Here is a 25,996-nt window from a genome sequence, read left to right as displayed (position 1 = left end):
AGCATGCTAACATTACTGGCTCCCGTCATAGATGTCCTGCAAATGGTTCAACGAGAATGGGACTTTGTGGCCTCCGAAAACTGTGTTCCTGTACAAGTCGCTTTGCAGTTGATGGATACCAGTACCTTGGGGAAAGCCGATCGCGAGCCGGATTTCATAAGAATCAATGATAAAATACAAAGGACATTGAAGTCCGTTGTCAATGGTAAGCCGTTGTGCCCCTCATCTGCCTGCACGCGATGCTGAAGTATACAGAACATCACCAGGGTTTCAATAGTTCCATTGGTACTTACCATAAGATCCAGTCAAGCATACAGAGCTCACAAAGCCGAGTCCGCACATTGAAGATCTCGCTGGAAGAGGCGAAATCCGGGTTGTTGTCGACTAAGCCCGAGTTGAAGGGATTGGCTACGTCGTCACAGAAATATGACGACATTATCCAATTATTCAGCCAGATACAAGAAATTCAATCTTTGCCCGAGAGACTAGAGTCACGAATTTCGGACAAACGATTCCTTGCGGCTGTGGAGGTATTGCATAACGCTTTGCGGCTTTTGCGGCGCTCTGAACTCGAGAATATTGGAGCTCTCGCAGATATTCGCGCCTATTTTGGAAACCAAGAAGCATCTCTTACGGACATTCTGATAGAGGAGCTACACGACCACCTCTACCTCAAATCCCCCTACTGTTCAAGCCGCTGGAAACCACCAGCTGCTGATGGTGAAGGAAATGGGGCCCACCCTTCCAGCTGGACTGGAACAAGCTCATGGGAGAGACCCGTTTATGCATTTCTTGGGAAGTTGGACGCATCCACGCCTATGGTCGAAGATGCTTCGCGAAACCTGGAGGCCGACACATTTTACTACATACAACTGCTGATAGAAGCGCTAAACAAGATGGGACATTTGGACATCGCAGTTGATAGGATAGAACAACGCCTGCCTGTTGAACTGTTTGCCGTTGTTGATAAAACTAACGCCGAGATTGATGCAAGGTATCCAAACAACACCCGCGGCTTTGCCTCACAAGATAGCAAGTCAAATCTGCCGACAGATATAATCGAAAAACGCGGTCATGTGCTATCCGAGTTTCTGTGGACCTTGTATGCTAAATTCGAGGCTATTGCTGAAGGTCATCGTGTTGTCCATGATGTTATTGCAGCTATCGTGGAACGCGAAGGGATACCAAAGGGCAGTGCGCTCGCAGGTGGGTTCAAGGAACTTTGGAAGCTTTACCAAAGCGAGGTGAGTGAATGGACTCTGCTGTGTGCTTGTTTGACTGTCTCCCTAACCACATGAACAAGATCCGGTCCCTCATGCATGACTACCTGGCGACGGATGGAGAGTCATCATTCCGGCCTCGGCTCGAAGAGACCGAAACGAAACGACAACTTTACACAGGGCAGAGAGACAAGAACAAGGTGCGTGCTATGACCAAAACATGCTTAAATTATCGCTCACTGGTCTTAGAAAATGTTTAAATTGTCCGAAACGGATCATACTTCCGAAATCCAAGCCGAACAAAATGAGTTGGACGAGATTCTCAGGTCTTCTGTTCCTGGCTTGGTCACCAAATCAAGCCAGAAAACCGCTATCATTGATGCATCCGACGCCAGACAAGGAAACTCGGGAACTGGACATAAGATCCTCATAGAGCCAAGCGTTTTCAACATGAGCCTCCTTCTTCCTCCTTCACTATCATTCATTCAGCGACTGAAGGAAATTGTACCTGTGGATTCCGATATTGCCATGAGTACATTGACTTCCTTCCTAGATGACTTCTTGGTCAATGTTTTCCTTCCTCAGCTAGACGAAACCGTGACAGACCTCTGCACTCTTAGCTTTATCTCGCCGGATGCTTTCACAGAGGACCCTCACTGGTCTGGAGTCTCTCCCCGGCCGGTCTTCAGGGTAATTACAATCCCACACAGCTTCTTACATATGGCTAACATCTGGACGCGCAGGGTACGGTCAAGTTTATGTCGATTATTCGAGAATTCAGTAAAATGCTGTCTAGCATCCCACATGATCAAGCTTTCACACAGCTTCTCCTTTCGCAAATAGTGACTTACTACGACAAGTGTTGTGGATGGTACAAAGGTGAGATGTCCGTAGCTGGCATTCTTCGTTCGTTCTTCTAATTTGCAACGTCCAGCGATCGTGACCAAAACATCTCCGCGAGACAATGGAGAAGTCCGACTGAAGGCTGCCGCGCGTCATGCGGAATCAGGCGACGTTCATGACATTATCACTGAGTTATGGAACGGAGTGACCGAGAACAAGCGGGAGCTCGTAGACAAGGTAGATAACAACCTCCCCATACCAAATCATCCTACCAGGAGTCTATGGAGGGCTTCCGTTTTGCAAGGCTCGCGTTAACACCAACAGGAAACCGACATTCTCATTAGTTCAACGAATGAGGTTCCATTGGAGCCATACGATATCATATCTGACCCCAAGACAGTTGTATCCTTGTCGCTTCTTTTCAACAGTATGGTTAGTTGAGGCGATAAGTCCAGATATCTTCGATTACAGAAGCTAATTGGTACAGCAATGGTTCGCAAGCCATCTTGCTCAGTTACGTCAAATCACACAGCCAGCCTCGGATACGCGACAGGCTGAGTCCCGACCAGCTAATCGCCGCTGGACTCTAATTGGTGCCATGAAACCAAAGTGTGAGGGCATAAATCAGCCAGTTTATCTTCCTTTGAACCAAGAGACAGCGACTGTGTTCGATACCACTCTTCAATCTCTCCGCGATTTTGCATGCACTGCTCTCTTCGCCCTGCATGTCGACATCCGCTGCGGCATCATCCACATGCTGAAGCGGACAATGGAAGGCCCCAAGCCCCGGAACACACGAAGCTCGGAACCCACTACGCCATCTCCAAGCTCGCTCGCCAGTTGGTGGCACATTCTCTCAAACCAGCCAACTGCTGCGTCTCCTACGGTGCTTGAGCTGAACAATGACTTGATCGCGTTTGACACCAACATCTCGTCCTACCTAGGACCATCTGAGCGATGGTTCATCACGTCTGGGCTTGCTCGGTTCATCGACCGTACTTTCGTCGCGAACACCTGCCATATTGGGGCTATGAACGAGAATGGCGCGCTCCGACTCCAGTTAGACGTGCTAGTGCTGCAACAAAATTTGAAGAACATCATCATAGACCCAACAGATGGTGTACGGAAAGATGACAGTTCTAGCCCACAACAGAACAGTGAGCAGATCGAGGTGGTTGCTCTGCCTCGTAGCGCTAAATTCCTTGATTGGTTCCTGGAAGGTGCGGAGAAAGCCTTGGACTACGCCAAGGACGAGAAGGAATCCTTTGCAGCCCACGGAGACCAAGCGCTGGCCGCTGGTAATGGCGAACCGTTCACGTACGATGAACTCAAGGTCCTCATTGACCTTTGCTTTTCAGATATCCTCCTCGGCCCCCGAGGCGCGGAGAATCGGGAGGAGTTCATGGCAGCAAAGAAAGCCAGTGCTGATGCGCTATTGAGATTAAACGAGGTAATGTGGGATTCCAAGTGACGGGTAAATTCTTTGCGGCTTTACACCAGGGTTGTGCTGGAGACACAGCCCACAATGGAGGCCATGCCTGGACGCTTATGGCTTTCCGATCGTGGACCCTACCTGATTAGAAACAGTTCAAAGCTAGACAACATTTGCAACAGTATCAACGGAGATTATGATATTTTTGATAAAGATTATTACTGAGATTTTTTGGTGAACGAACACCCGGCTCAAAAGACCCGACCCACTGCGGGATGCCGCGGAGCGGATGGATCCCTCGTTCATTGCTAGACTTCCGTTGGTTGATGGTTCTTTTTGCCGCCATCAGCCCATGTTTTCCACTCCCTTTTACCTATCTAACCCTGGACTGAAAGTGGCTGGCCAAAGGTGAGTCCGGCTTGAACATCCCTGGAGCTCCCAGTTAGGCTATTGGCGGCTTGTTGCAGGGGGGGACAGTCGGCCCCAACTTCTTACTAGCCTGCCTATCTCTGGCCGTTGGGTGATTTCCGAGCAGTGGGTCGGGCCCGTGTAGTTTAATTACTCAATATCGGAAGCCAGTGATGTTGGCCAACAGCTAAGACCTGCGGAGCAAAGGGAAGACCCAGTGGTCGCGCTGCTCCATCGGTTCTGCTCCGATTCCCTGGCCTTTGAAGGTGGTGATCCACGCCCGGCGTTTCACTTTGCGATCTCATTTCGCGGTGCGCGAACGAAATCGCTGCTGCCTTCCCTCGGGCTTATGTGTCATTAAAGTTATGGCGCTAATCAGGGCAAATCCTTACGAGTGTTCATTTCGTTAGATTGATGGTTGCTGATGGATCACACTATTCTGGCTCTGGGGCCAGACGCCCCGAGTGCTCGTTCTCCTGCTCCTCGCCTCTTATTATCCTACGAGGTTCCTTCTTTCTTCAGTGTCCTCTCTCTTTGTCGCTCTTTTGCCATTCTGTCTGGAACAGCAGATTTTACACCCCTGGGATTTGAAATCCTGTCCATTCCTTACTGACCATTGTTGTGTTGACTGCACGTCCTATCTTTACTGTGATTCCACGCCATTTCTTGGCCGGCAAAGAGAGAAAGACATCCATTCTTTATTTCATTTCTTGGCACCTTGTCTGAGACACTTTTCTCCATCTTTCAAACATGAAGTATCGATGCCTCGCCTCTTTGGGCATTGCTGCCCTGGGTGCCGCTGCGACGGTCTCTGCCAACCCACTGCTGAACCGCGAAGCTGAAGGTCAATGCCCCCAAGGCTACACCCAGAGCGTCTACTACAAGACTATCACCCTCCAGCCCTCCTCGACTGCGTCAACTGCGCCAACCTCTACGCTCGCCAGTGCAGGTGAAGGCCAATGTCCCGTTGGTTACACCCAGAGCGTCTACTACAAGACGATCCCTCTCCAGCCTACTTCAACTGCATCCGTCGAGCCAACTTCTGCTCCCGCTGTTGAGCCAACCTCGACCCCTGCTGTCGAGTCGAGCTCTACCTCGATTGATCAGGTTACTACTCTGCACTCGTCTTCCACCGTTATCGTGACTGAGGTCGTGACTGCAACCCCTGCGGTCGCCACCACGAGCTCCGCGGTCGAGAGCGCTGCACCAGTTGCCACCACCCCCTCCGCTGCCGAAGCTTCCCCTGCTGCTGAGACTAGCACTGCTGTGGAGGCTACCTCTTCTTCCTCTTCCTCGGTCGTTGAGGTGACGACCAATGCTGCTGCCAATGCCGCCGCAACTACTGCTGCCGCTCAGCCTACCCCTGAGGCTGTTACCACTGAGGTTGCAACTACTGAAGCTGCCGCGACCACCGAAGCAGCTGCCCAGCCTAGCCCTGAAGCCGCTACCACCGAGGCTGTTACTACCCAGGCTGCTGCTGCCGCTGCTACCACCGAAGCTGCCACTACCCAGGAGGCTGCTGCTGCTGCTACCACTGAAGCCGTTGTTCAGTCTACCGCTGAGGCCGCTACTACTGAGGCCGCCACTACCGAAGCTGCTGCTGCTACCCAGGCCGCCGCCACTACTGTCGAATCCAAGTCTACTTCTACTAGCTCGACCGCTGCTAGCGCCGCGACCTCGTCTGCCTCCAGCTCCAGCTCTTCCACCTCTAGTGCCCTGAGTTCCGAGTACTCGGGTGAAGCAACTTTCTACGGCGGTAACGTCTCGGGCGGAACCTGCTCGTTCACCGAGTACACCATCCCCTCTGGCCTCTTTGGCACGGCCCTCTCCTCCCAACGCTGGGACAACGCAGCCGAATGTGGTGCCTGTGTCGAGGTCACTGGCCCTAGCGGTACCAAGATCAAGGCCATGGTAAGTCTTATCTCCTAAGCACTTCCCTACGCGCTTTTGTTCCTTTCTTCCTGTCTCTAACAAACATCAAGGTTGTCGACGAATGTCCCGAATGCGACTCCAACCACCTCGATCTCTTTGAGAGCGCCTTCTCTGAACTGGCCGACATCTCTAAGGGCGTTATCAGCATCGACTGGGAGTACGTTGCCTGCGGTATCACCTCCCCGATCGAACTGGTCAACAAGAGCGGCACCTCCGCCTACTGGTTCGCCATGCAGGTAGTCAACTCCAACCTGCCCGTCACCAAGCTCGAGGTCAGCACCGACAGCGGTAGCACCTGGCAATCTACCACCCGTTCCTCCTACAATTACTTCGAGAACCAGAGCGGTTTCGGTACTGACACCGTTGATGTCCGTGTCACTGCCGAGGGTGGTTCTCAGATTACCGTCAAGAACGTCAGCGTCTCGTCTGGCTCGTCTGTCACTGCTTCCTCCAACTTCGAGTAACTTGGTGATGTGATTTGACTAACTGGGTGTCTGCGATGATGGGATATGATGTTGTACTCTTTCTAAGATTATAATTCTCTGGGAGTGCGTGCCGAGATTGGTCATGCCTCTGCTTCTTTGGTGTATTAGCGCTTTGTTTGAGGGCTTCTTTATACAAATCTTATAAACTTCTTGTATATACTTTTTGAGATCCTCCTTAGGTCGCCACTATTACTGCTTATGTCTAAGAATGACACTAACCCTGCCATCAACCGCACCACGTCGAAATAGTCCTTTCTATCTCGTCTGATTTACATCCTTGGTAATATCGTCTACAACCCAAATCCTCATCGTGTCACTGCACAACATGTCTCCAAACCACACAACTTACTCAGCATCAGCATTTCCCCTTTTCTTCCAAAGTACCTACCACAAGAATGCAATTAAAAAACCCGCCCTGTCTTCCTCCATCGAGCGGGAGATACAAACATGCAAATCAATGACCGATGAGCCAGCCCCACCTCCAGCCTATTGGCCTATGAAGTCTCTCTTCAATTTGATTTATAGTAAATAAAAAATCAAGTTAAATGTTTGGAAAGGTTAGACAACTATCGTCATCAATCAAACCTATATTTATTACACAGGCACACATCGCATGCATGAAAATGTAATCACATGATAAACAGTTACCAACGCAAACAACCAAATACAAGACCGAAAAAGTAAACTACTGAATAAGCGAGACGATCTGGACCATCTGGGCTAAATGACAATGACCTGAAGCGGTGAAGTCATGTGTGGTTGAAGTTATCTAGCCTGCTGACTGGCAATATCTTCTTACTACAAAGCTATGCATGGGAATGGTAGTTGGTACATGATAGGTAGTTGCTAGTAATTGGTAGTAGTCAATGGTGATGGGATCATTCATGTATTACTTTACTTAGGTGAATGGAGTTAGGCAATGGGAATTAGTACTTATGTCGATTGATGGCCACGCTGTGGGGAAAATGGAGCGGATGTGAACGATTGGGGGCAAGGATGCAATGATGTTTAGTAATTGTGTATTTATAAGTACTAGTACGAAGTGATGAACCACAACAATGTTAGAAATCTAGCGTCATCGATATATTTAATTACGTATATGCTGCATGTGATCTATTACTCTATTGGTTCTATTGCAGGCAGGACCTTGCATCTGCTGGACAAATCACTCTTATGTTTGATTCCTTATCCGATATCTGCTCTGCTCACTAAATCATTACTAGAACCATACGGAGATCAGACTTGAAATGAGCTTGCATTCCGATAACACGCCGTGGTGTCCTAGGCTGCATGGCCATCAGATCATCCACTCCCAGCCATAGTTTCGCCGTCCCATCCTTAAGAATAGCATACAGAAAGAATCACAGCAGGGGTAAAAGCAGATACGGGGAAATAGAAACAGGATACCCACCCCAGGCTAAGCAATTAAAATAAAAACTGGAGGAGAACCACATCGTGTCCCTCACAACAAAAACCGGACATCGTAAGACTGTACCTTGCAAATAACTGACATGGAAAATAAAAGTGGAAACAGGGAGAGATCAGGCAAGGTCTGTTCAAAAGAAAGGGGAGAATCTGTTAGGATAAAGGTTAGAGGAAAGGGAAGAGGGAGGAAAGCAAGCGACAAGATCGACGCTATCTCAATGGCTCCCAAGGTAAACAAGTCGTAGCACATGTGAGTATAAAGGAAGGGGATCATGCAGTGATTCTCTCACCACATTGTCTGCACGCGCAGTAATGCAAGTTACTCGAGATTAAACCTGGCCTTGGTCAATGTCAAGGGGCTCCAGCTCCTTCGAGTCTTCGTAGTCTTCGAACTCAAGACCTGCGTCGCGGCAGCGCTGCAACCACTTCAGCGCAATGTCACCCCGACGGTTGACCTCAATCTTCAGTTTGGAGTTCTGCGAACTAATTTCGTTGATAGCATGGCTTGTGGTCATATTGTTCTGATCCCAGCGTTCACTCATGGCTTTCTTTTCTTCGTGTAGTTGGCATATATATTCAATTGCGCGTTGCAGGATGGCGCCCTTGTTCTTGTCACAGTTGGGGACAAGGCGAGCAATCTGATTGATGCCCTCATTGATCGCCTCACGGCGTCGCCGCTCCACTAAGTCCCCGTTAGTGGGTGCACTATGAGAAATGGAGAGGGGAATGTATTGCTGTACCTTCTTTGTGATTGTTTTTACGGATCTGATGCCATTCCGGAGAACCTACGGAAGGCTTCTGGTTCATGCTCTGTGCTTCGCGAGCAGCGTAGACGGCGGCAGCAGTAGAATTGTGACCATGTGCGGAGCCGATAGCCTGGCCCATGTCGTCTCCGAACGTCAAGCCGTGGGCGAGATTATTGTCAAAGGTCGCATCCGGGGGAGGCGGGTATTTGTTCTGAGGGGTGTGGGCGGCGAGTGCCGCCTTGGCAGTGAGGGCATTGTCATCCGAGATACCGTTTTGAGGACCAACATGTTGCAGAATTTGCTGGTCGATGTTGAGTTCTGTCGTAGCGCTTGGAAGATGCGCGTCATAGGATCCAAGAGAGCTATGGGCGAAGTTCGGCTGAGTATCTGGGGCGGGAATGCTGCCGTTGCTCCCATTGGAAGATCGATTCAGACGCTGGGCATCTGGACCGGTGCTATCGGTACTATCGCGCTTTCGCTTGGCTGTAACACTACCATCGGTAGCACCCAACGACGGATCGGACATCGTTAGGTATGTATGATATGACTGCCCTGTGCGTAGCGGTTAGTATCGCAGCGTGTCATTTGGAGAGCCAGCCACCACGTCCGAAACGCACTTACCTGCTAACGATAGGGATTCAGTGTAGTTACCGGAGTTTCGCTCCAGCTCTAGGGGCCTAATCGGAGAGATTAGGCGATTCTCGTTGACTCTAGAAATTCTGTTAGTGACAAAGTCGCTTTTGCACGATCAGTACGGTTCAAGATGGTGTAGGAAACAGATCCGGCGGAGGACAGAAAGTGACAATATTGCAAGGGAAGAAAATGGTATCATTCATTGATTTGTGAAGGAGGCATTGAAGGGTCCCCAGTGAAGGGCTACAGTTGCTGTTGTGCACAGGTGAGGCAGATCTGGTTGGGTTGTGAGCTAGTAACGCGTTTGCTGACGCGCCCACCTCCGCATCCAAGCACCAACAAGCACGGAACACGAGATGAACGGCGCAACCACCATCAGAGATACAACTACAAACGAGAGATGACACTGAAGTGAAAGCAGTAGCACGGGCACATGAGGAGATAAAGAGCAAATCCCTGAGATGGGAGCGATATCGGCGACGCGTCGCGAAGACAGCTTTGCGACCGATGGAAGCGGGAAAAAACAGCATCATCATCCTCGGCCATCGCCCGACCGGGCCATGACGGAGAGAGAGAAGACAAGGGGGCAAGCCAAAGCAGAAGCCATGATGCGATGGCGATGCTTCTGGCCGTGGAAGAACCGCGGAGGAGACAAGAGGCCAAAGAGAGTAGAGGGGCACAGCGCGAGCGAAGGGGGAGGAGAGGGAGAGCTGGATTGATTACCTTGGGATGGTCTATCTATCACCTGACAGCAAGTCACCTGCCACGGGCAACAACAGAAGGGAAGACGCCGGTTCGATCGCAGAAGCTGGAGAACGAAATTTGTTCACGAAAGAAATGGTCGGGATCGAAGCATCCACATCAAAGACAGCGGACGGATCGGCTTTGAAAACAAGCAAAAAGTTGTGGCGGATTTTACAATGGAAAAAAGGGATACATGGAGGAGTAGAGAGAGAGTCGAGTAGAGAGGGACTGCTCACGTGGCGAGGGACGAGGACGAGAATCAAAGAGAGGAGAACCGCCCGCTACGGCGCCCCAAACAGACCCGAGGTGTAAAGAATAAGTAACCCAGGCCGATCACCTGACCCCAGTCACGGAGTATTGATAGTAACTACTATCTCACTTAACTACTTGGTAGTAGTTAGTTATACTCCCGCGGTACTTGCTGCAATATACTTGGTCGATAGTAAGTACTTCATCACCTCCAAGCTCTGGGCTATTGTAGTACCATATCCGAAAAAGGACAAGAAAAAAAGGGGTTATTCTGAGAAGAACTTACAGTAAAGTAGAAACCTACTAGTTGTAAGCAGTCTCTCTCGCTCCAAGTGAGGCCAGCCCGGAATCATACCACCACCAACCATTCTCTGTAATCATCATTCTCATTGAGACTATTTTTTTTTCTGGCACATCACTATTATCTTCCTAGTACTTTCCCTTCCCCCTCCTCCCCTCCTCCTCAGTTCCAACCGGTTTCCTCGTCCCTCCTTCTCCATCCTAAAATGTCAGGTGCTGCCATCCCGTGCCCCCTCCTCACCCAACTCTTCGATTACCAATTCTGATTGGTCGGCAGGCCTCCTCTGTCCCGGTGGCCGGAGGAGGGGTTCACCCGGAATCACGTGGAATCCGGCAGCCCTCTTGGCTCGAAAGGGAAAAAGGGGACTGATTGGTGTCCTTTCTGACTTCTCTAGTGTCCTGCGATCGGTCTATTCAAGAACATAGCAGCGATCGAATGGGGGAATGTCCTGTTATCCTGCAGAAGCCCATTATTGGAGTGGAAACGTCGCTGCGCCATGGAGGGTGCCTGCTCATCCCGGTCGGCCCGTCCCTTCCAAGTAGCAACCAGTTACTGGCAGTAGTTACAACTAGTGACTATCGACGGAATACTTATGAGTTATTCTGAGTCGAGTCAGCACATACGTCCCAAGAAGTTACTACGGTGGCTTGTCTCTGATCCCCTCCCCTTAGCCGCCGATCTCTTTTGCAGTCTGAACTTTCTAAATATGTCGTCATGGTCCGACTGTCCAGTCATCCACTTGCTCTTGTACCCCCTGTTTTCTTGCGAATGGGTCATAGGTAGTAGCTACTGCTAGTGGCTTCGAATCGTCAGTCTACAAAGTAGTGGTAGAGAGGCCCCCATCAAGCCTGCATTTGGCATAATCAATCTGCGATAGGCCACTATGCCCTCCCCATTGCGCAGCAACTCTGTTTTCCTTCGAACCAACCCGGATCGATTCCCAATCTTTCCAAGGCTGTCCGCTAACCCCAACCATCACATGTATGCTGCGTAATGCAACCTATCAAATCCCTCTTCGCGATCTCTACCAATCTCCTCCTCACCAGGATGGATACGCATCCTCCGAAGTATGCTACCTTTCCTTGTCTAGGGATGCGCGTCAAGGGTTGCATGCAGAAACAGGGGGGGTACCCGACAGGAAGAGAAAAAAAGGAAAGAAAAGCCTCCTTCCAAGGTTCAGCAGTTGACTCTGAGGAATTAGGAGGCCATCTGACGGGCGAAGTCGCTGATCAGTTGGTCATGAGATAAGATGCTGGAGTGGATACTCTACCATTAGGTACTTTAGTTTGCTGTAGCGATCATTGTCCGGAGCCTTCTGATCATCCGGGGTTTCCTGCCGCAATTGACCTTGGAGGACAGTATACATCTCGTAGGCGGGTATCATCCGGAGAGCAGGAATGGGTCTAGATTCGCCTTGGTCGCTCCCAATGCGAATGAACGGCCAAGTGACGATGACAAGTTACCATCGCCTGTCACATGGATAATGGTCGAGTCTGACTGGAGCCCAGGAAATGTCTCACATGATAGCTCATGGCTCATTGTGGCAACTCGGGACTTTGGAACCAGCCCATCTGTCCGTCCGTCCGTCTGCCTGTCGGTCGGTCGGTCGGTCGGTTGACGAGATGCACTTCGCTCTCCGATAAGAAGTCCACTGGGTCAAGGACGGGGTGGAGGGCCCAAAGCGCATGGAACAGAACAAGTGAGCGAGGAACCGGTGCCCAGATAAGCTTCCTACGCAGCAAGGGAAGGAGCGTATACACGACTCCCATATCCCATAGCGCCAGAAAACGAACCCTTGGACATGCATTGCGACTCTTATTCGTTATAGATTCCAAGCCCAAAGCACCTCTAGTATACTATCTATTTGATTTACGAACGCCGACTCAAGTGACGCCATCTGAAATAAACTTAATAGGCAGGGCAACACTCCAGGCTGCAACCCACCAATTCCGAGGTGGCTTTGAACTCAAGTGCAGTTGGAATGTCATTTTGAAGCTTTGACCAATCCAAACACCATGCTGGGGTCTGCCGTAGTGTCGGCAAAACATATACCTTCCGTCGTCGCACCCATCATATCCCAACATAGAATTTTCGTATCAAATGACGGTGCATCTGTCTCAGCGGCATCTGTATCGGCACCAGGATCTCCTTCTTCAATAGAAGTTTCCTTACTCCATGTACGGATTGTTGGTTTCTGTGTGATTGCTACGATAGCACTCGTGCCCGCGTACCGAGCTGGGTTTGTCCCTTCCGCACCCGGTTCTTCTCCGGCTCTGTTGGCAAACACAATGATAATCTTCTTTCCGTGACTAGCATCATCGCCATCGAAGTTGGTCTCATGGCCCATCTTCTTCCTGATAAGCGGCATGAACCGCTGGATCCAGTAATTGAAAGTGTCTAAGTCCGGCTCATCACCGAGTGAGTCGAGCTCGTTCCGCTCCAACAAGGTCAGCCAAGCCATAGAAAGTATGACCAGCTCAGAGTTCGTATCCAAGACCCGATTAGCAAATTCCCAGGCAGTAAAGGGAGCCTCGAACCGGTATGGGTTGATGTCCATACAGATGCCGAAAGAGGTAGCTATCTGGGACTCCACCGAGCTTTGACTCGAGTTTGGGAAGGAGAGCTGGTGGTAGCCTTGCTGAGGGTTGCCCTCAGCCGCCCACGTCTCATCCGTGTAGTATAAGAACGATTTACGGTAGTTTAGGATGATATCACCGGTTTCGTCCACCACCAGAAGGGAGTTGTAGCAAGTCTCTGTGGGGTTAGATGAATCAGCCTGCTGGGCATCATCTCCTCGGTAGACTTCCGGATAGCCCACGCAGACTTTGCAATTGAAGCATTTTGCCGTTTCTCGAGCCCACTGCGCGGAAGGACCTTGTCCAACGGGCTCAAGGAAGGGTCTTATAGCCTCCAACGAGGGGAAGTTGTATCCTGGCCAAATCAATGATCGTGCTGCGTAGAGAAGTCCGGGGGTGGAAGGGAGTCTCAACGGATGTTGGTAGAGGTAAGAGCTCCAGGCTAAGACGCAGGGAACAAGCCACCGAGCACAAACATCCCGAAGCTCATGCGTCGTGTGACACCCATGGGGAGGACAGAGTAACACTTACCCGTCAAGGCCAACTCGGGCAAAATCAAAACATCCGGCTTCAGGAGATCAAGTCCAACCCCAATGCCAACGCCCCGCACTACCTTCCCGTTCTTGAGAAGTTCATTGGCTCTCTTAATATTCCCATCGACATCGCCCAAACGAGGGGCAAACTGCAGCGTTGCTACTTTCATCCCTTGGCGCCGTTGATGGTACAAACGCAGGAATGAAGTACAATAGATTTGAGCTGGACCACAGCTGTTTGTAGTGCGCAGAGTAATACTAATATTGCAGATGGCGAGCGGAAGCGGCGTCAAATGTAGGAGACGGAAGCTGCGTTGGGAGAGTCCGACATGGATGGATGCGAACACTTTGACTGGAGAGACAAGGAAAAGGTGCGCAGGACGTCCCACCCGTCTTGGCTTAAAGGAACCGAAGATATTAGAGATGAATTATTCTACTTGGTCCCCTTATCACGGTTGAAGGGAGCAGTAGCGAAGTATAGACGATTGAACAAGACTTCTATTTTTTGATGGCGTGAGTGAAGCGAGAGACTGACTGGACTGGAGAGGGGGAGACTGGAGACACTTCCAGGTCCTGATTGGTGGGGAAGCAAAGTGTTCACGTGATGGTCCCGAGGCCAGAACCCGAAAAGGCTGCCGGGCGACGTCATGGCACGGGGAAAAGAAGGCGATCAAGCTTCATTTTAATTCCAGCCCAGGCGAGTATTTAATCTAATTCAAACTCGGACTGCCTTTGTCCTTGGCCATAAGGGTTCCCTCTATTGCTCGTCTTGTCCTCGAACGTTTAAAAGAGAAATGAACATTGGACCATGCTGTGAGGGGATTTTGACAATCATTCCATCTGATCACAGTGTCGGAGGTACCTGATTTGCTGCACAGCCATTATTGAGGGATGGATGAGTATGGATGGATGCACTACTAAGTACATACTAGGGGAAGATTTTTTTGTTTTTTATTATTTTTATTAGTTTTAACTTTGGGAAATCGAGGTAGTTCTGGTTCGGCTCCCGCGTTGGGTTGGAGCCTTACTTGGGCTATTGACTCGTTTATTGTTTCGAGTCGGGATTCGGTGGATAAAGGATGGGCCTCTGGGCGAACTCATTCCGCTACAATAATAGACCCATGGCCATCCTCTTTTTTCTCGGCCTAGCAGTTGATTCCTGGAAACCGTCAATCCCACTGCGTTCATTCTTTTGAGGGTGGATTCGCCCCATTAACGAGAACCTCGTCCTCCATAGCAGTGAGAGCAAGTGTGTATGAAAGGGAGTAGATACTACTTACTGACTATTACTGACCGGGTACTTTCCTTTACTTACTGTTGGTCTTCACCACACCCTTCCCATTCATTCATTGTATACCCCTTGGTCCCCTCCGAAACCTGGAGAGTGCCGTTGGAGGTCTTTTTTTCCCCTTTGAACTTAAACATCATCTTGACCAGCATCATCTCCATCGTCCGTCGTTGAATGTCGTGCTCAGATCATCTTCTGTCCCTTGCCGCGCCCCTTTTCGATCCTCACCCGCCAATCAAAGCCGCCCGCTGCGATCGATTCTTATCCTTGGGCCATCGACATCATTTCCTTCTCCTCCCACCACAACGTCTCACCTCTCCTCGTCCACCACGGCCTCTCCGCCATCTAAGCGCGCCTCGCGGCCCTCTCGGTCGTTTTCCTCTTCGAAAACGTCTCCTATCGCGTCGCGAACGGGCCCTTCACTATCCTCGCCCCCGGTTAAAGAAGCATCCCCTTATCCCCCGCGAGGCCTCCGCGTTCGGTGCCATTCCTTCGAGGCACATCCCCCCACATCCTCCGATCAGGTCACCGCAGCGAGTTCCTCCCAATCACGATTCTCATACCGGCGAAAGAGTTCCTGGATACCTCCCACGATCTTGCGCCCACCGTCGGTGCGACTCGCAAACCCCGTCAACTACGTTCCCCGCAACACTCCGGTCACGGTACCCCATCTGTCGCAGCTCTCCGACGAGAACCTTCCACTCGACGCACACCGTGACGCCTACCCTTTGCTGACTATCCCCGAACGGCGTCGCAGTCGACCGACCCCATCCCCGAACAGTCTGGTGGTGGAGCGCAGTCAGGGGGAAACGGAGAGTGGACGCTCTAGCATCGCAGTGCCTCGCGGCCAGAGGCGCAGTGGCGCATTTGACGACCAGCTGGTGTTACGAGAAATGTCCGAGTCGGGAGTGTCAAATGGTGCTCCGGAGGTAAAGAACCCTCGCGCACCGGAACGAGCGCATCTGGGCTTCGATTTTGCGGTAGACGGACCTGGACCGCTTCACGACGACCGGCCTCGCCACATCCAGTCGCAATCCTCGCTGCGGTCACAGTCACACATTGCATCCGTACCATCCATTACTGGAGCCCAGAACGGCGGCGAGACGGATGTAGCGGAGGAGTTAGCCTGGGGCCCTGCGCATCCGTGTTATCCTCACATCAACCCACATGTTCCGATCGGGTCCGAGGAGTACATGACGACCCGCATCATACGAATCCGGCGTGATTGGATGATCAAGGGGGACCTGGCTCCCACATTTTCCAACCTATACCCCGAGATTCTGGACCCGCTATTACCTGAACAAGAGTTTCGAAAGGTGATAGCCACTGTGAATGACGAGCTCATCAAGGCGTTCGATCCGTTCAGTGTTCGCAATTTCATCGACAGTGCGCTGAGCCTTCTGACAGGATGGATTTGGGAAGACATAGGCGCGCCAGGTATCAAAAGCCATCTCAAACGGGTGGAAGCTTGGCTGGAGAGGTGGAACAGAGAGGTCGGGGCCAAGGACGGAGTGCATATCTGGAGTCTCCGCAGGACGGCGTACATGTCGCTAGACATCCAGATTCCGGATCCCAAGGTTGGAATTATTCGCAGTGAAGGAGTCCCATCACTTTCAGGGACCAGGCCGAGCAGCGGTGTCTGATGGAATGCCCGCACGATTTCTATTAAATCGCCATCTGCGGTGTTGAGTCCCGGTTTACATTCTCTACGACTTCCTTCTAACTAATCATCTACGCCTTTTTAATATGTCTCGTCGGGATAGGAGACTGCATTCGAACTCCGATCTCCGAGATTCTATCTATTCTTGTGATTTCTTTTATTTCTGGACTCGCCATCATGATATCCATGCCCTAACTTTGATACCCGCCATGTGGGCGACAGTCCATGTTATCGCAATGTGAACCAGCGCCACGAGGTTTTACTGAATTCGAAATTCTGGAGTGGCATGTTGCTTCCTGTCGCTCTATGCCGACCCCGTGGACAGCAGATCTGGCCCGCACATGAGACGAGCACAACACCCCATCTCATTCATCAGTGTGTTACTGTCCGTATGTAGTTAGGTGATTATATGAGCTGTGTATATATACATGTATGCTCGACCGTCAAAACCCGGAGAGAGCCTAACATGGAGCTGTAATCGGGGATAATGCGAGCATACACAATGCTTACTCCAAATTACTACAGTTGATCTAGGGATCAATGCCCTCCCCAGTCAAATATGATTCTGCGGATACGTGGGTGTTCCCGTAGTCGCCTTCACACAAAGTCTCCTAACCGTCCGCTTGGTGTTCATTTCAACGTTGACCCTATATGCCTGTTATCTATACCCCTTCAAGCGCTATAAGTATATATTATATCGACCTACAGGTCGTGCTTCGCCGTCGAGAGAAAAAGCTACGCTATTCACATGCAGAACGATAATTTTATTGATGGTCATCCTCGGTGGACTCACCAAACCATCTAGTAGTCGGTGTACCAATACGATAATTGAACATCATCTTCTCAAACTAGTACCAAACTAAGCCACAGCACCATCGGTGATTCGTAAATCTTCCCAAACGGGGCTCATTGCTCTATTACGATGCAAGTGCCCGAAGCCACCGAAAGAACTATTATCATTGTATGTCGTATACTAATATTTTCCTTACTGCCTTATCTCACTACACCCGAGAATCAACATATCCGCATCGAGGTGTATGAAGACACTGTTATACTGCGCAGCTACTATCTCTACCTTACATTGATAGCCGACAGAGTGTGTACCACTATAAAGCTGCAAAAGACATTGAAAGGGATTTATGGAGCAGGAATACTGAATACAAAGCTCCAAGTATCTTGGAGATATGAAGGTTGGCAACCGCCAGATACTATCTTCATCGAATTTGGATCAGGTACCTGATGTTAATCAAACTCTCGCTACCATGGCTACCATTATTAGTAGGACATCTACCTGATATAATTCCACTAGATGAATATCTTAACGAGGTTCATTCGAATCGGGCAGTACTATGTATGGTATTGATACAAACGTCCTACGGGCCCGCTAGTCTCCCATATGCTCCCCAAAGCTGAATGATGGTTTGCTCTCAACATTTGAGAAAACTGTTTTCATTTAAGGATAGTTATACTATTTAAAGTCGAACTGTCGATGTCCATCCTTGATAGCTCGAACAGCCAATTTGTGTGTGAGGGGTTTGTCGCCGTGACTAGTAATTTCGCATTAGAAGGTCTGGACTCCGTCGATTTCCTTGATGTCCTAATATTTCACCATATCCACAGAAGAATCGAATAAACAAAACAATATACTGGCTGGTCACTCATCGTGCGCATCGAAAATAACTGTAATGGTTCGAATAAACTATAGTTGTACGGAGTAGGGTCGGCAGACAAACCCCCATCGCCTGCGCTGGTCGAGACCGACTTCAGCTTTCTCTCTCCGCGGCGGCCCCCTCATCCCTCATTCCTCTCCGATCCCCCCTTTCCTTTCTTCTCCTACTTCTCTTTTTCCCCCTCACCCCCCTTCCCTCATCCTCCGCAGCGCCCTTTCACAATGCTCTCTGGTATCCTCATTTTCAACCAAAAGGGCGAGAACCTAATTTTCCGCGCTTTCCGCAGCGACTGCCGCCCGCGCCTCGCCGACATCTTCCGCATCCAGGTCATCTCCAACCCTCAGGTCCGCTCGCCCATCCTCACCCTAGGCTCCACGACTTTCAGTCATGTCAAACACGAGAACATCTACCTGGTCGCCGTGACTAAGAGCAATGCCAATGCCGCGCTGGTCTTCGAATTCCTATACCGACTGGTTATGCTGGGAAAGAGCTATTTTGGGAAGCTCGATGAGGAGGCCGTGAAGAACAACTTTGTCCTAATTTACGAATTGCTCGACGGTGCGCCTCACCTGTGCTTTCGAGCATACAACCCACCTGAAAGATTGCTAAACCGCATTTGCCTCTTTGATAGAAATCCTGGACTTCGGATACCCTCAAAACACCGAGACGGACACCTTGAAAATGTACATCACCACCGAAGGCGTCAAATCCGCCATTGCCAATTCCGCGACCGACTCCAGCCGTATTACCATGCAAGCCACTGGCGCTCTCTCCTGGCGCCGTTCCGATGTCAAATACCGCAAGAATGAGGCCTTTGTCGACGTGATTGAAGACGTCAACCTCCTCATGTCCGCCACAGGCACCGTCCTTCGCGCCGATGTCAACGGCCAAATCGTCATGCGAGCTTACCTCTCCGGCACCCCAGAGTGCAAATTCGGCCTTAATGACCGCTTACTCCTCGATACCGACGCTGCCGGCTCCTCCACCCCAGGCAACCGCGACGGCACGATGAAGGCTACCCGCGCGGCCGCGGGCTCTGTCACCCTCGAAGACTGCCAATTTCACCAGTGCGTCAAGCTGGGCCGCTTCGACGCCGATCGGATTATCTCCTTTGTGCCTCCCGATGGCGAGTTTGAGCTCATGCGCTACCGCGCTACCGAAAACGTGAATTTGCCCTTCAAGGTTCATCCGATTGTGCGTGAAGTCGGCACCACCAAAGTGGAATACAGCGTCGCTATTAAAGCAAACTACAGCTCGAAATTATTCGCGACAAACGTTGTGATTCGCATTCCAACACCGCTGAACACCGCCAAGACGACGGAACGGACCAGCCAGGGTCGGGCAAAGTACGAGCCGGAACATAATAACATTGTGTGGAAGATTGCGCGGTTTTCCGGTGGAAGCGAATACGTCCTGACAGCAGAAGCGACGTTGACGAGCATGACACACCAGAAGGCGTGGAGTCGGCCACCGCTCAGTCTATCATTCAGTCTTCTCATGTTCACCAGCAGTGGATTACTGGTGCGGTACCTGAAGGTATTTGAGAAGAGCAACTATAGCAGTGTGAAGTGGGTGCGGTACATGACTCGCGCGGGCAGTTATGAAATTCGGTACGTTTAATGCGAACTCCTTGCCTGAATTATTGTGGGGGTGACTGCTGTGCTAACTCCAAGCGAAACAGATTCTAGTTTGATATAATAGTCTACAAGCTATTACTGCAGGCAGGGTGGCCGATGCTACGATCCCCTATCTGTAACTCAATAGCTTACATTCCGTCTCCCGACCTTTGAGCTTGGTGTCTGGCGTTGACTGATCGATTGCACGTTTCATGTTGGGTGTACTGCTGTACTCATACTAGGTTCTGTTCTCTTATTGCACATAGGGGTTGATTGATGCATGGCATAATGGCACTAAAGGGTTGGTCATGGACATACTTAAATGGCTTGGTAGTTCGATTTTTGTTACATTTAGCCGGAGTACTTACTGCCTTATTATTGGTGCTAACTACTTACTACATCTGGCCAAAATACATGTTTCTACTCAAGTTATAGTAGCAATAAATTTTAGTAGCATGGCTTTTAACTTTATCTTTACTTCTATTTTTATTTTTCATTCATTCAATCATTTATCTATCTATCTATCTATCTTTTCTCCCTTCCCTTCTTCGCGTGCCATCTTTCGTATATCCTCTCGATGTCTAACTAGCGTTCTGAATATTGAGACAGTGTTGCGTTCGCAACTAGTACTGAAACTGCTTGACACTGCTTGCTTACTATTGTTGACGAGTAATGCATGAACGGAGGCTCGACCATCACTTATCCGAGCTTTTCCAGTGTACTAAAGCGCGCAAGTTCTCCCAATTCCCTAATGCGCTTACATATACCAAGGATTATAGTATTACTTTAGTAGGCAGAGCTAGTTGTTCATCAGATCGGACCTAGTAGTATATATTTGATGATCAACCACATAACTAAAGGGCGAGTCTACGCTGAGGTTTCAGACATGCTTATGCTTCAGGCGTGCGCGACGTACGCGCAGAGCAGAAATCTACCATAATACAAGTAGAGAGAATATTTACGTCTACATTTCATCTGCCTTTGGTTGGGGCTGAACCCATGGATAGTTGATAGAAAGATATTGATAGATAGTACAGTAGAATAAAGTACATACACAACCAGTGTGTCGGTCATAGATAGTCAGTCATATGATACATGAAGATGGAAAACCCGAAGTATGGCGAATACCGATTCCAATCCATATCTCATGTACCCGTTCACCCATCAAAATCTGATGTATGTGGATAGATGGATGGATAGATGGATGGACAAACATGATGTAACTAACCCCGGAAGATAAGAAACAAAACAGGCAGCAACGTGAAAAGGGTAAAGTAATGGTAATAACACAATTTGAAATCCCGAAAGTAACACCCGACGAAAAGAAGAGAAGAAATAAAAAAAATTCCATCCATATCCCGTATCGTACATGAGTCCGTGAATTGTAAAGAAAAAACAGGAGAGCCAAATAATCAAAGTCATAACACAAGAGGTAGCGTAGCGATGCTATCAGGGTATTGGCGATTGAAAGATGCAAGTCCAGGAGCGAATCGAGTCGGTATCGTAGGCAATAATCAGAGGTATTTCGAACGGTAGACAAGGAGATATAAACAAAAAGAGGCCATTTTAAATCCCCATCAAGTCTGGTTTAGCTCCTTGTCGCAAGCCTATCTCCCCCTGACCCAGGAGAGTTTGCCATCTGCGTCTGATGGACTCGTGGTTCCTGCCCAATTCTCTGGCGCAGTCGTCCAAGACCTGTTCGGAGAACTGATACCTTTCGAGGACCAATTTTACGAGCCGCTGATCGTCCTCTGCGATCCAAGAAGGCGACGGATCGATCGGCGATAATTCGTATGACACGGACGCTATGGTCTCATCATTTGCTTCGATGGACGGCAGCGGCGCGTCAGGATTGTACAGTGAAATTCCCGAAGTGTTTATTTCCCTTGCGCTCGGATCTTCCTGTGATTGATGTGCCGGCGATAGAGGCGACTGTGTAATCGGGGGTGAATAAAGCGAGTAGAAGTCTTCCCGAGTAAGGCCAAGTGGTAAATCATTGGGAATTTGTCTGCGACGCTTGGGAGTGGAGAAACGGTCGCGCGATTTAGTTCCGTTGGAGAGCGCGGGTTCGCGATCCTCAGGGTCTGAGTCGAGGTCTAATTCGTAAGCAGATCGGTTGCGCTTGTTCGCGCCACGCGTAAGTCTGGAGGGAGCGCAAGGTGATGGGGAGGAGCGTGTGAGATTGTCCAAGTCTTTCTGGGCCACTCGTTTCTGCGACCGAGAGGGAGGAGGGGATCGTAGCTGAAGGGGACTTAGAAGACGCGGAGGAGTCTTGCGGCGGGGGATCGAAGCAGGAGAGATGTTGAGAAGAGATTGGAGGGCGCGACTGGTTCCCAATAGACCATTGCCTGATAGGAGGAGGTCATCTTCGGTTGGGGGTGGTGTGTTGAGTAGCAGGTTGGGCGCGAGATGCGACTGAGTCGACTGTTGTGGCATGTCGCTAGGAAGCGCAGAAGGGAGTAACATCTTGCGCGAAGGTGATGGGTACTGCCCAGGGATGAGCGACATATGAAATAACAAAGGAATGATGATGACTTGGAGTGGTTGAGGAGGTGTGGTGGTAGTGTGGTGGTGGTGGTTGTTTGGTTGGTGGAGTGAGGCAGTCAATGCCGGAGTGTTTGTGCGCGGATCAAGAGGTACCCGCGAAGAATGCAGGTTTGCGCCGGAAGAGGTTTGGAGGAGAAGAACAAGAGACCGGGTGAAAGAAATTAAGTGAATGAAATGATGATAGCAAGCGCTTTGATTTCGAGTAAGTCCGGGGAAATGCGACGAGGGAGCGACAGCGAAGAAGAAGGGGGTGGTGGAGGAGGAGGAGGATATCAAGCGGCGCAAGTAAGAGGCAGATGATGATGGGATGATGTCGGAGAAAGGAAAGAGTGGGAAAATGGGCGAAAAAGGAGAGGATCCGATTCCAGCGGCTTTTCTGGCGTTTTTGTTCGGTTCCGCAAACGGGGGCCCAGCTTCTGGCCCAATGACCGGCAACAATGGCTCTTGGAAAGTCTAAATCCGGGCTGCAGAATTCCCAAACACGCACTAAACAAAGCACTCGGTGTTGATGGACGGTGAAGCCCAGGGTAGAAGTAGTAAGTGAATGCGGTGGCAGGTAGGAATGATTGACCGGCCCTCAGCTGCGATTGAATGTGATATCACAAATTGAATGACATCGAACGTGTACAAAGAATGACCAGTAACACTTGTCTGTCGCCCTCATGCCTGGTCCTGGCGTATCTATCCTTCGTTGCCTCCTGGACGACTCACACTGTTCGTTTCGTTTTACTCTGTGTGTTTTGTTTTGTTTTATTTTTTTTTTTGTCTCTGCTTTCTTGCTCCTCTCACTCCTGTCCTGAGAACAGGGAAAGGCCTATTTTTGAAGGTTGAACACTGCCTTATCCCTCTATATCTCTTTCTCTCCCTCCCTCCCTCCATCAATGCCCCTCCGGAGGGTGGAGTGAGACAAGGAGTGCAGGAGCCACTTCGGAGGGGATGCGGGCTGCAAGGCGTCTCCTCGAAGGGTCACCCATTGCGGCATTTCCCCATTGCGGTGCCCACTTGATGTCAAATGCATCGACACCAGCTGGAGAGGAGAGAGCTATCACCCGTCTGGACTGGGATGGGCCGGACCGGAGTGGGACAGGAGGCTGTTGCATTGCAGCATGCATTGCATGTTACGGAGTATACGTCTATACCTGCCTACGAAGCCATGATGATGGCTGATGCTGGGCTGATACTGATCGATCATGAATCCTATCCCTCCTACAGCGGATACATCGATATACTTTTTTTTTTGGGTTGGGATGGCAACCCTCGATAACCTGGATACTTGGGGGGGAATGGTTTAATCCCTCTATTTCTCCCTATCACCACGAAGCATCTACATATGAAGCGCCAGATCCCTCTGTAAAATTAAATATAAACCACAAGAAGTTCTGAATTTCTTCGAATATAAAAAAATTATGGACATCTTTCTTGGGTCAACTTCCCAGACAGGCAAAATTGAGACGCCATCGCGTCGCGTCGCGTCGCGCGTCACATTAGTAGCGCGTCTGGCGGAAGCGCGTCCGCCAATCGACGGTGGCGGACAACGCAGGTGACCAATCGGCTGGATTCATCGAATTCTCAGGTGACTTCCAAGTGACTCGTCCATCAGCATCACAATCATCGGACTCAATCGGATCCATCGAGTTTCTTCCAGCCGGGGCTTCCGTTGAATGGCAACCATCGATGTTTCTGGCCGTTGTTGTCTTGAACGCTAGACAATCATCCCTCCAGTAACCAGTTGTGTTTCGCCGGCAAAGCAAGAGATCGCCAAGCGTCCACTGTTTCCTCCTATCGCTCCGGCTTATCGAGCCCCTCCTCCTGCCCTCCTTGCTTCTTTCCCGGACACTCACGGATCTTCCCTTCCTCAAGTCCACATTCTTGCTCAGGGCAAGGTTTTGATCTCCTTCACACAGGGACGTGACTCCAGGTGGCTATACACTATTCTTTGGCTCGTGTCTCAGAGATCGTGCCAACGATTACTACAAAGTAGCTCCCCAGCCGCCTCGGGATATCATGCGTCAGATGACTGCACGTTGATGCTGCCCACCGTTGCTTTCTGCTCTCCTTTGTTCATCCTTGCTTCATCAGTGCACCTCCAGGTTGCACTCGGAAAAATTGGCCACGGTCTTCTGCATCGCATTATCTCGCAGCTGGAGATATCTCCGGACGGGTATATTCTACGACTGTGCCAATGAAATTGCCCCAAACACCTCCATTCAGACTGACATAGCACAGACGACAGCATAACTTGTCTAAGTCCAACAACAAAACTAATTTGATATTAACTACACCAGACCCATAACCAGATAAATCTATCAAAAAGCCCCCAGCCTTCTTTACAAAGCTGGAGCCTGAGACCAAACCAAAGAACCCAGACAAGGGTTGACGATCTCAGTACCACGATTAGCAACACACTCCCCTAGAATAGTACAACAAGCGCAAACCATCAGCACGATAGAAACTCAGCTCAGACCTATTGCCCTGTTTCTCCAACTCTATACCGCTTTCCGTTCATCCCTACTCTCCCCCAGCCTCTGCGCAGCATCCACTATCCAAGCAAGGGATACCACACCCTATCGGACAATTTTCCCACCGGTTCCCGGGGGAATCTAATCTACTGACTGTCTATGCGAATCACAGCACATGCAGGTGCAGGGCGATTGACACCTGCACGGGTTCCTTGATCCACCTAGGAGGTTTTTCGCATGCTACTACCCCTTGATGCACTGTTATTGGTTACGTCCCTCCGCAGCACCAGTAGTCCGAACACACGACGTCAACGTGCGTCTCAGAGGAAGTATATCAAGCGTCTACTATAGAACTCTACGGTGGAAGGAGTTCTTAGTATTACTATTTCCAGTAAACCCAGCAACCAAGCTACAGCCCTAGGACGTAGATCGTCGCCCCCACGCACACAGATACAGTTTTGGTAAACTTGATCCAGCTAGATAGACTAAACCATTAGTAGAAAGCCAGAGTATCAACCTAGTTTCACCCATCTCATCCTATTTAGTATTCCCTACACAGTCCTATGATACCGCTCAGTGGTCCTGGATTCTATGATAAAAGCAACCTTTACAGTCCGGATTCATCCAGATCTGTAATACTTCCAACCCAGCCTCAATCCTCCCTATTCACTTATAGTTCTCACCCGACAGAGACTGAATACTGCTGAACATTACTACTAATATTACATGAAGACTTACGTATTCCCAATACCTTANATATTTCCTACCCTCCTTTCCTCCCTCCCTCCTACCCTCTCCCTTCAGGCGTTCAGACAAAGGGACATCCCACCTCACTGCACCCCTTGATAAGACTTTCCAACCATCGACAATGAATTAGGCTTTTAGGCAGCCTGCTTCTTTCCATCTGACTCTAAGGACCGCATGGTCTAGTATTGCAAGATTAGGATAAAGGTACCACGTAGGTACTAATGCAGCCGATTGACGAAAAGGATGAGTGGATTTCTGGTAATGACACAAAGAGGCACTACTACGGGCACCACTGGAGCTTACTAGTTTGTGCTACAAGGGGCTGAGACATGGCTGTGTAGGATGGCTAGTACCTTTCTGCTGGGGTCCGGGATCCCCCCTTGTTCGTTGTCTGGTCCCGATATCTGATGCTTTGATACGTACAGCAACGCTGTCTGTTCAGTTACTCTTTCTGTTTGTTCGAGGTCTTGTGTGATCGAAAG

The 25,996-nt window shown here is 50.0% G+C and overlaps 12 protein-coding genes across 12 annotated transcripts; 5 read left to right on the top strand and 7 right to left on the bottom strand.

The window, feature by feature from the left end:
* Positions 1-3: 3 nt before the first annotated feature.
* An03g04210 (uncharacterized protein) lies at positions 4-3,644 on the top strand (the record flags this gene model as incomplete). The annotated part of the gene is made up of 8 exons (XM_059747061.1): positions 4-205; positions 256-1,244; positions 1,304-1,420; positions 1,470-1,910; positions 1,964-2,099; positions 2,155-2,300; positions 2,596-3,513; positions 3,564-3,644. The coding sequence occupies 8 exons, from the start codon at positions 4-6 to the stop codon at positions 3,642-3,644; spliced, it is 3,030 nt and encodes a 1,009-aa protein (XP_059605232.1).
* A 228-nt stretch (positions 3,645-3,872) lies between these two features.
* Positions 3,873-4,598, bottom strand: An03g04200 (hypothetical protein; the record flags this gene model as incomplete). The annotated part of the gene is made up of 4 exons (XM_059747060.1): positions 3,873-3,982; positions 4,058-4,243; positions 4,339-4,390; positions 4,482-4,598. 4 exons carry the CDS (start codon positions 4,596-4,598, stop codon positions 3,873-3,875), a joined length of 465 nt encoding a protein of 154 aa, XP_059605231.1.
* Positions 4,599-4,653: 55 nt separating this feature from the next.
* Positions 4,654-6,299, top strand: An03g04190 (uncharacterized protein; the record flags this gene model as incomplete). The annotated part of the gene is made up of 2 exons (XM_001390263.3): positions 4,654-5,814; positions 5,886-6,299. 2 exons carry the CDS (start codon positions 4,654-4,656, stop codon positions 6,297-6,299), a joined length of 1,575 nt encoding a protein of 524 aa, XP_001390300.1.
* Positions 6,300-8,074: 1,775 nt separating this feature from the next.
* Positions 8,075-9,017, bottom strand: An03g04180 (uncharacterized protein; the record flags this gene model as incomplete). The annotated part of the gene is made up of 2 exons (XM_003188586.2): positions 8,075-8,427; positions 8,486-9,017. 2 exons carry the CDS (start codon positions 9,015-9,017, stop codon positions 8,075-8,077), a joined length of 885 nt encoding a protein of 294 aa, XP_003188634.1.
* Positions 9,018-9,249: 232 nt separating this feature from the next.
* Positions 9,250-11,134, bottom strand: An03g04170 (hypothetical protein; the record flags this gene model as incomplete). The annotated part of the gene is made up of 6 exons (XM_059747059.1): positions 9,250-9,834; positions 9,892-10,007; positions 10,105-10,149; positions 10,659-10,756; positions 10,840-10,949; positions 11,042-11,134. The coding sequence occupies 6 exons, from the start codon at positions 11,132-11,134 to the stop codon at positions 9,250-9,252; spliced, it is 1,047 nt and encodes a 348-aa protein (XP_059605230.1).
* Positions 11,135-11,465: 331 nt separating this feature from the next.
* On the top strand, positions 11,466-11,825 carry An03g04160 (hypothetical protein; the record flags this gene model as incomplete). The annotated part of the gene is made up of 2 exons (XM_059747058.1): positions 11,466-11,654; positions 11,730-11,825. 2 exons carry the CDS (start codon positions 11,466-11,468, stop codon positions 11,823-11,825), a joined length of 285 nt encoding a protein of 94 aa, XP_059605229.1.
* Positions 11,826-11,953: 128 nt separating this feature from the next.
* On the bottom strand, positions 11,954-12,315 carry An03g04150 (hypothetical protein; the record flags this gene model as incomplete). The annotated part of the gene is made up of 2 exons (XM_059747057.1): positions 11,954-12,212; positions 12,296-12,315. 2 exons carry the CDS (start codon positions 12,313-12,315, stop codon positions 11,954-11,956), a joined length of 279 nt encoding a protein of 92 aa, XP_059605228.1.
* An 87-nt stretch (positions 12,316-12,402) lies between these two features.
* On the bottom strand, positions 12,403-13,697 carry An03g04140 (uncharacterized protein; the record flags this gene model as incomplete). The annotated part of the gene is made up of 2 exons (XM_001390258.3): positions 12,403-13,349; positions 13,526-13,697. The coding sequence occupies 2 exons, from the start codon at positions 13,695-13,697 to the stop codon at positions 12,403-12,405; spliced, it is 1,119 nt and encodes a 372-aa protein (XP_001390295.1).
* A 100-nt stretch (positions 13,698-13,797) lies between these two features.
* An03g04130 (uncharacterized protein) lies at positions 13,798-17,715 on the top strand (the record flags this gene model as incomplete). The annotated part of the gene is made up of 8 exons (XM_059747056.1): positions 13,798-13,898; positions 14,051-14,128; positions 14,225-14,385; positions 14,516-14,595; positions 14,680-14,776; positions 15,003-15,339; positions 15,390-16,450; positions 17,519-17,715. The coding sequence occupies 8 exons, from the start codon at positions 13,798-13,800 to the stop codon at positions 17,713-17,715; spliced, it is 2,112 nt and encodes a 703-aa protein (XP_059605227.1).
* A 651-nt stretch (positions 17,716-18,366) lies between these two features.
* On the top strand, positions 18,367-19,765 carry An03g04120 (uncharacterized protein; the record flags this gene model as incomplete). Its single annotated transcript, XM_001390256.3, has 2 exons — positions 18,367-18,703; positions 18,777-19,765. 2 exons carry the CDS (start codon positions 18,367-18,369, stop codon positions 19,763-19,765), a joined length of 1,326 nt encoding a protein of 441 aa, XP_001390293.3.
* A 1,562-nt stretch (positions 19,766-21,327) lies between these two features.
* On the bottom strand, positions 21,328-23,420 carry An03g04110 (uncharacterized protein; the record flags this gene model as incomplete). Its single annotated transcript, XM_001390255.3, has 4 exons — positions 21,328-22,761; positions 22,947-23,006; positions 23,098-23,181; positions 23,235-23,420. 4 exons carry the CDS (start codon positions 23,418-23,420, stop codon positions 21,328-21,330), a joined length of 1,764 nt encoding a protein of 587 aa, XP_001390292.3.
* A 372-nt stretch (positions 23,421-23,792) lies between these two features.
* Positions 23,793-25,391, bottom strand: An03g04100 (uncharacterized protein; the record flags this gene model as incomplete). The annotated part of the gene is made up of 6 exons (XM_059747055.1): positions 23,793-24,202; positions 24,468-24,520; positions 24,603-24,718; positions 24,801-24,872; positions 24,967-25,025; positions 25,373-25,391. 6 exons carry the CDS (start codon positions 25,389-25,391, stop codon positions 23,793-23,795), a joined length of 729 nt encoding a protein of 242 aa, XP_059605226.1.
* Positions 25,392-25,996: the final 605 nt, after the last annotated feature.

This window comes from Aspergillus niger (genome assembly GCF_000002855.4).
Source record: "Aspergillus niger supercontig An03".
NCBI lineage: Eukaryota > Fungi > Ascomycota > Eurotiomycetes > Eurotiales > Aspergillaceae > Aspergillus > Aspergillus niger.
Note: the sequence above shows the minus strand (reverse complement) of the source record. Positions and strands in the feature narration are given on the sequence as shown.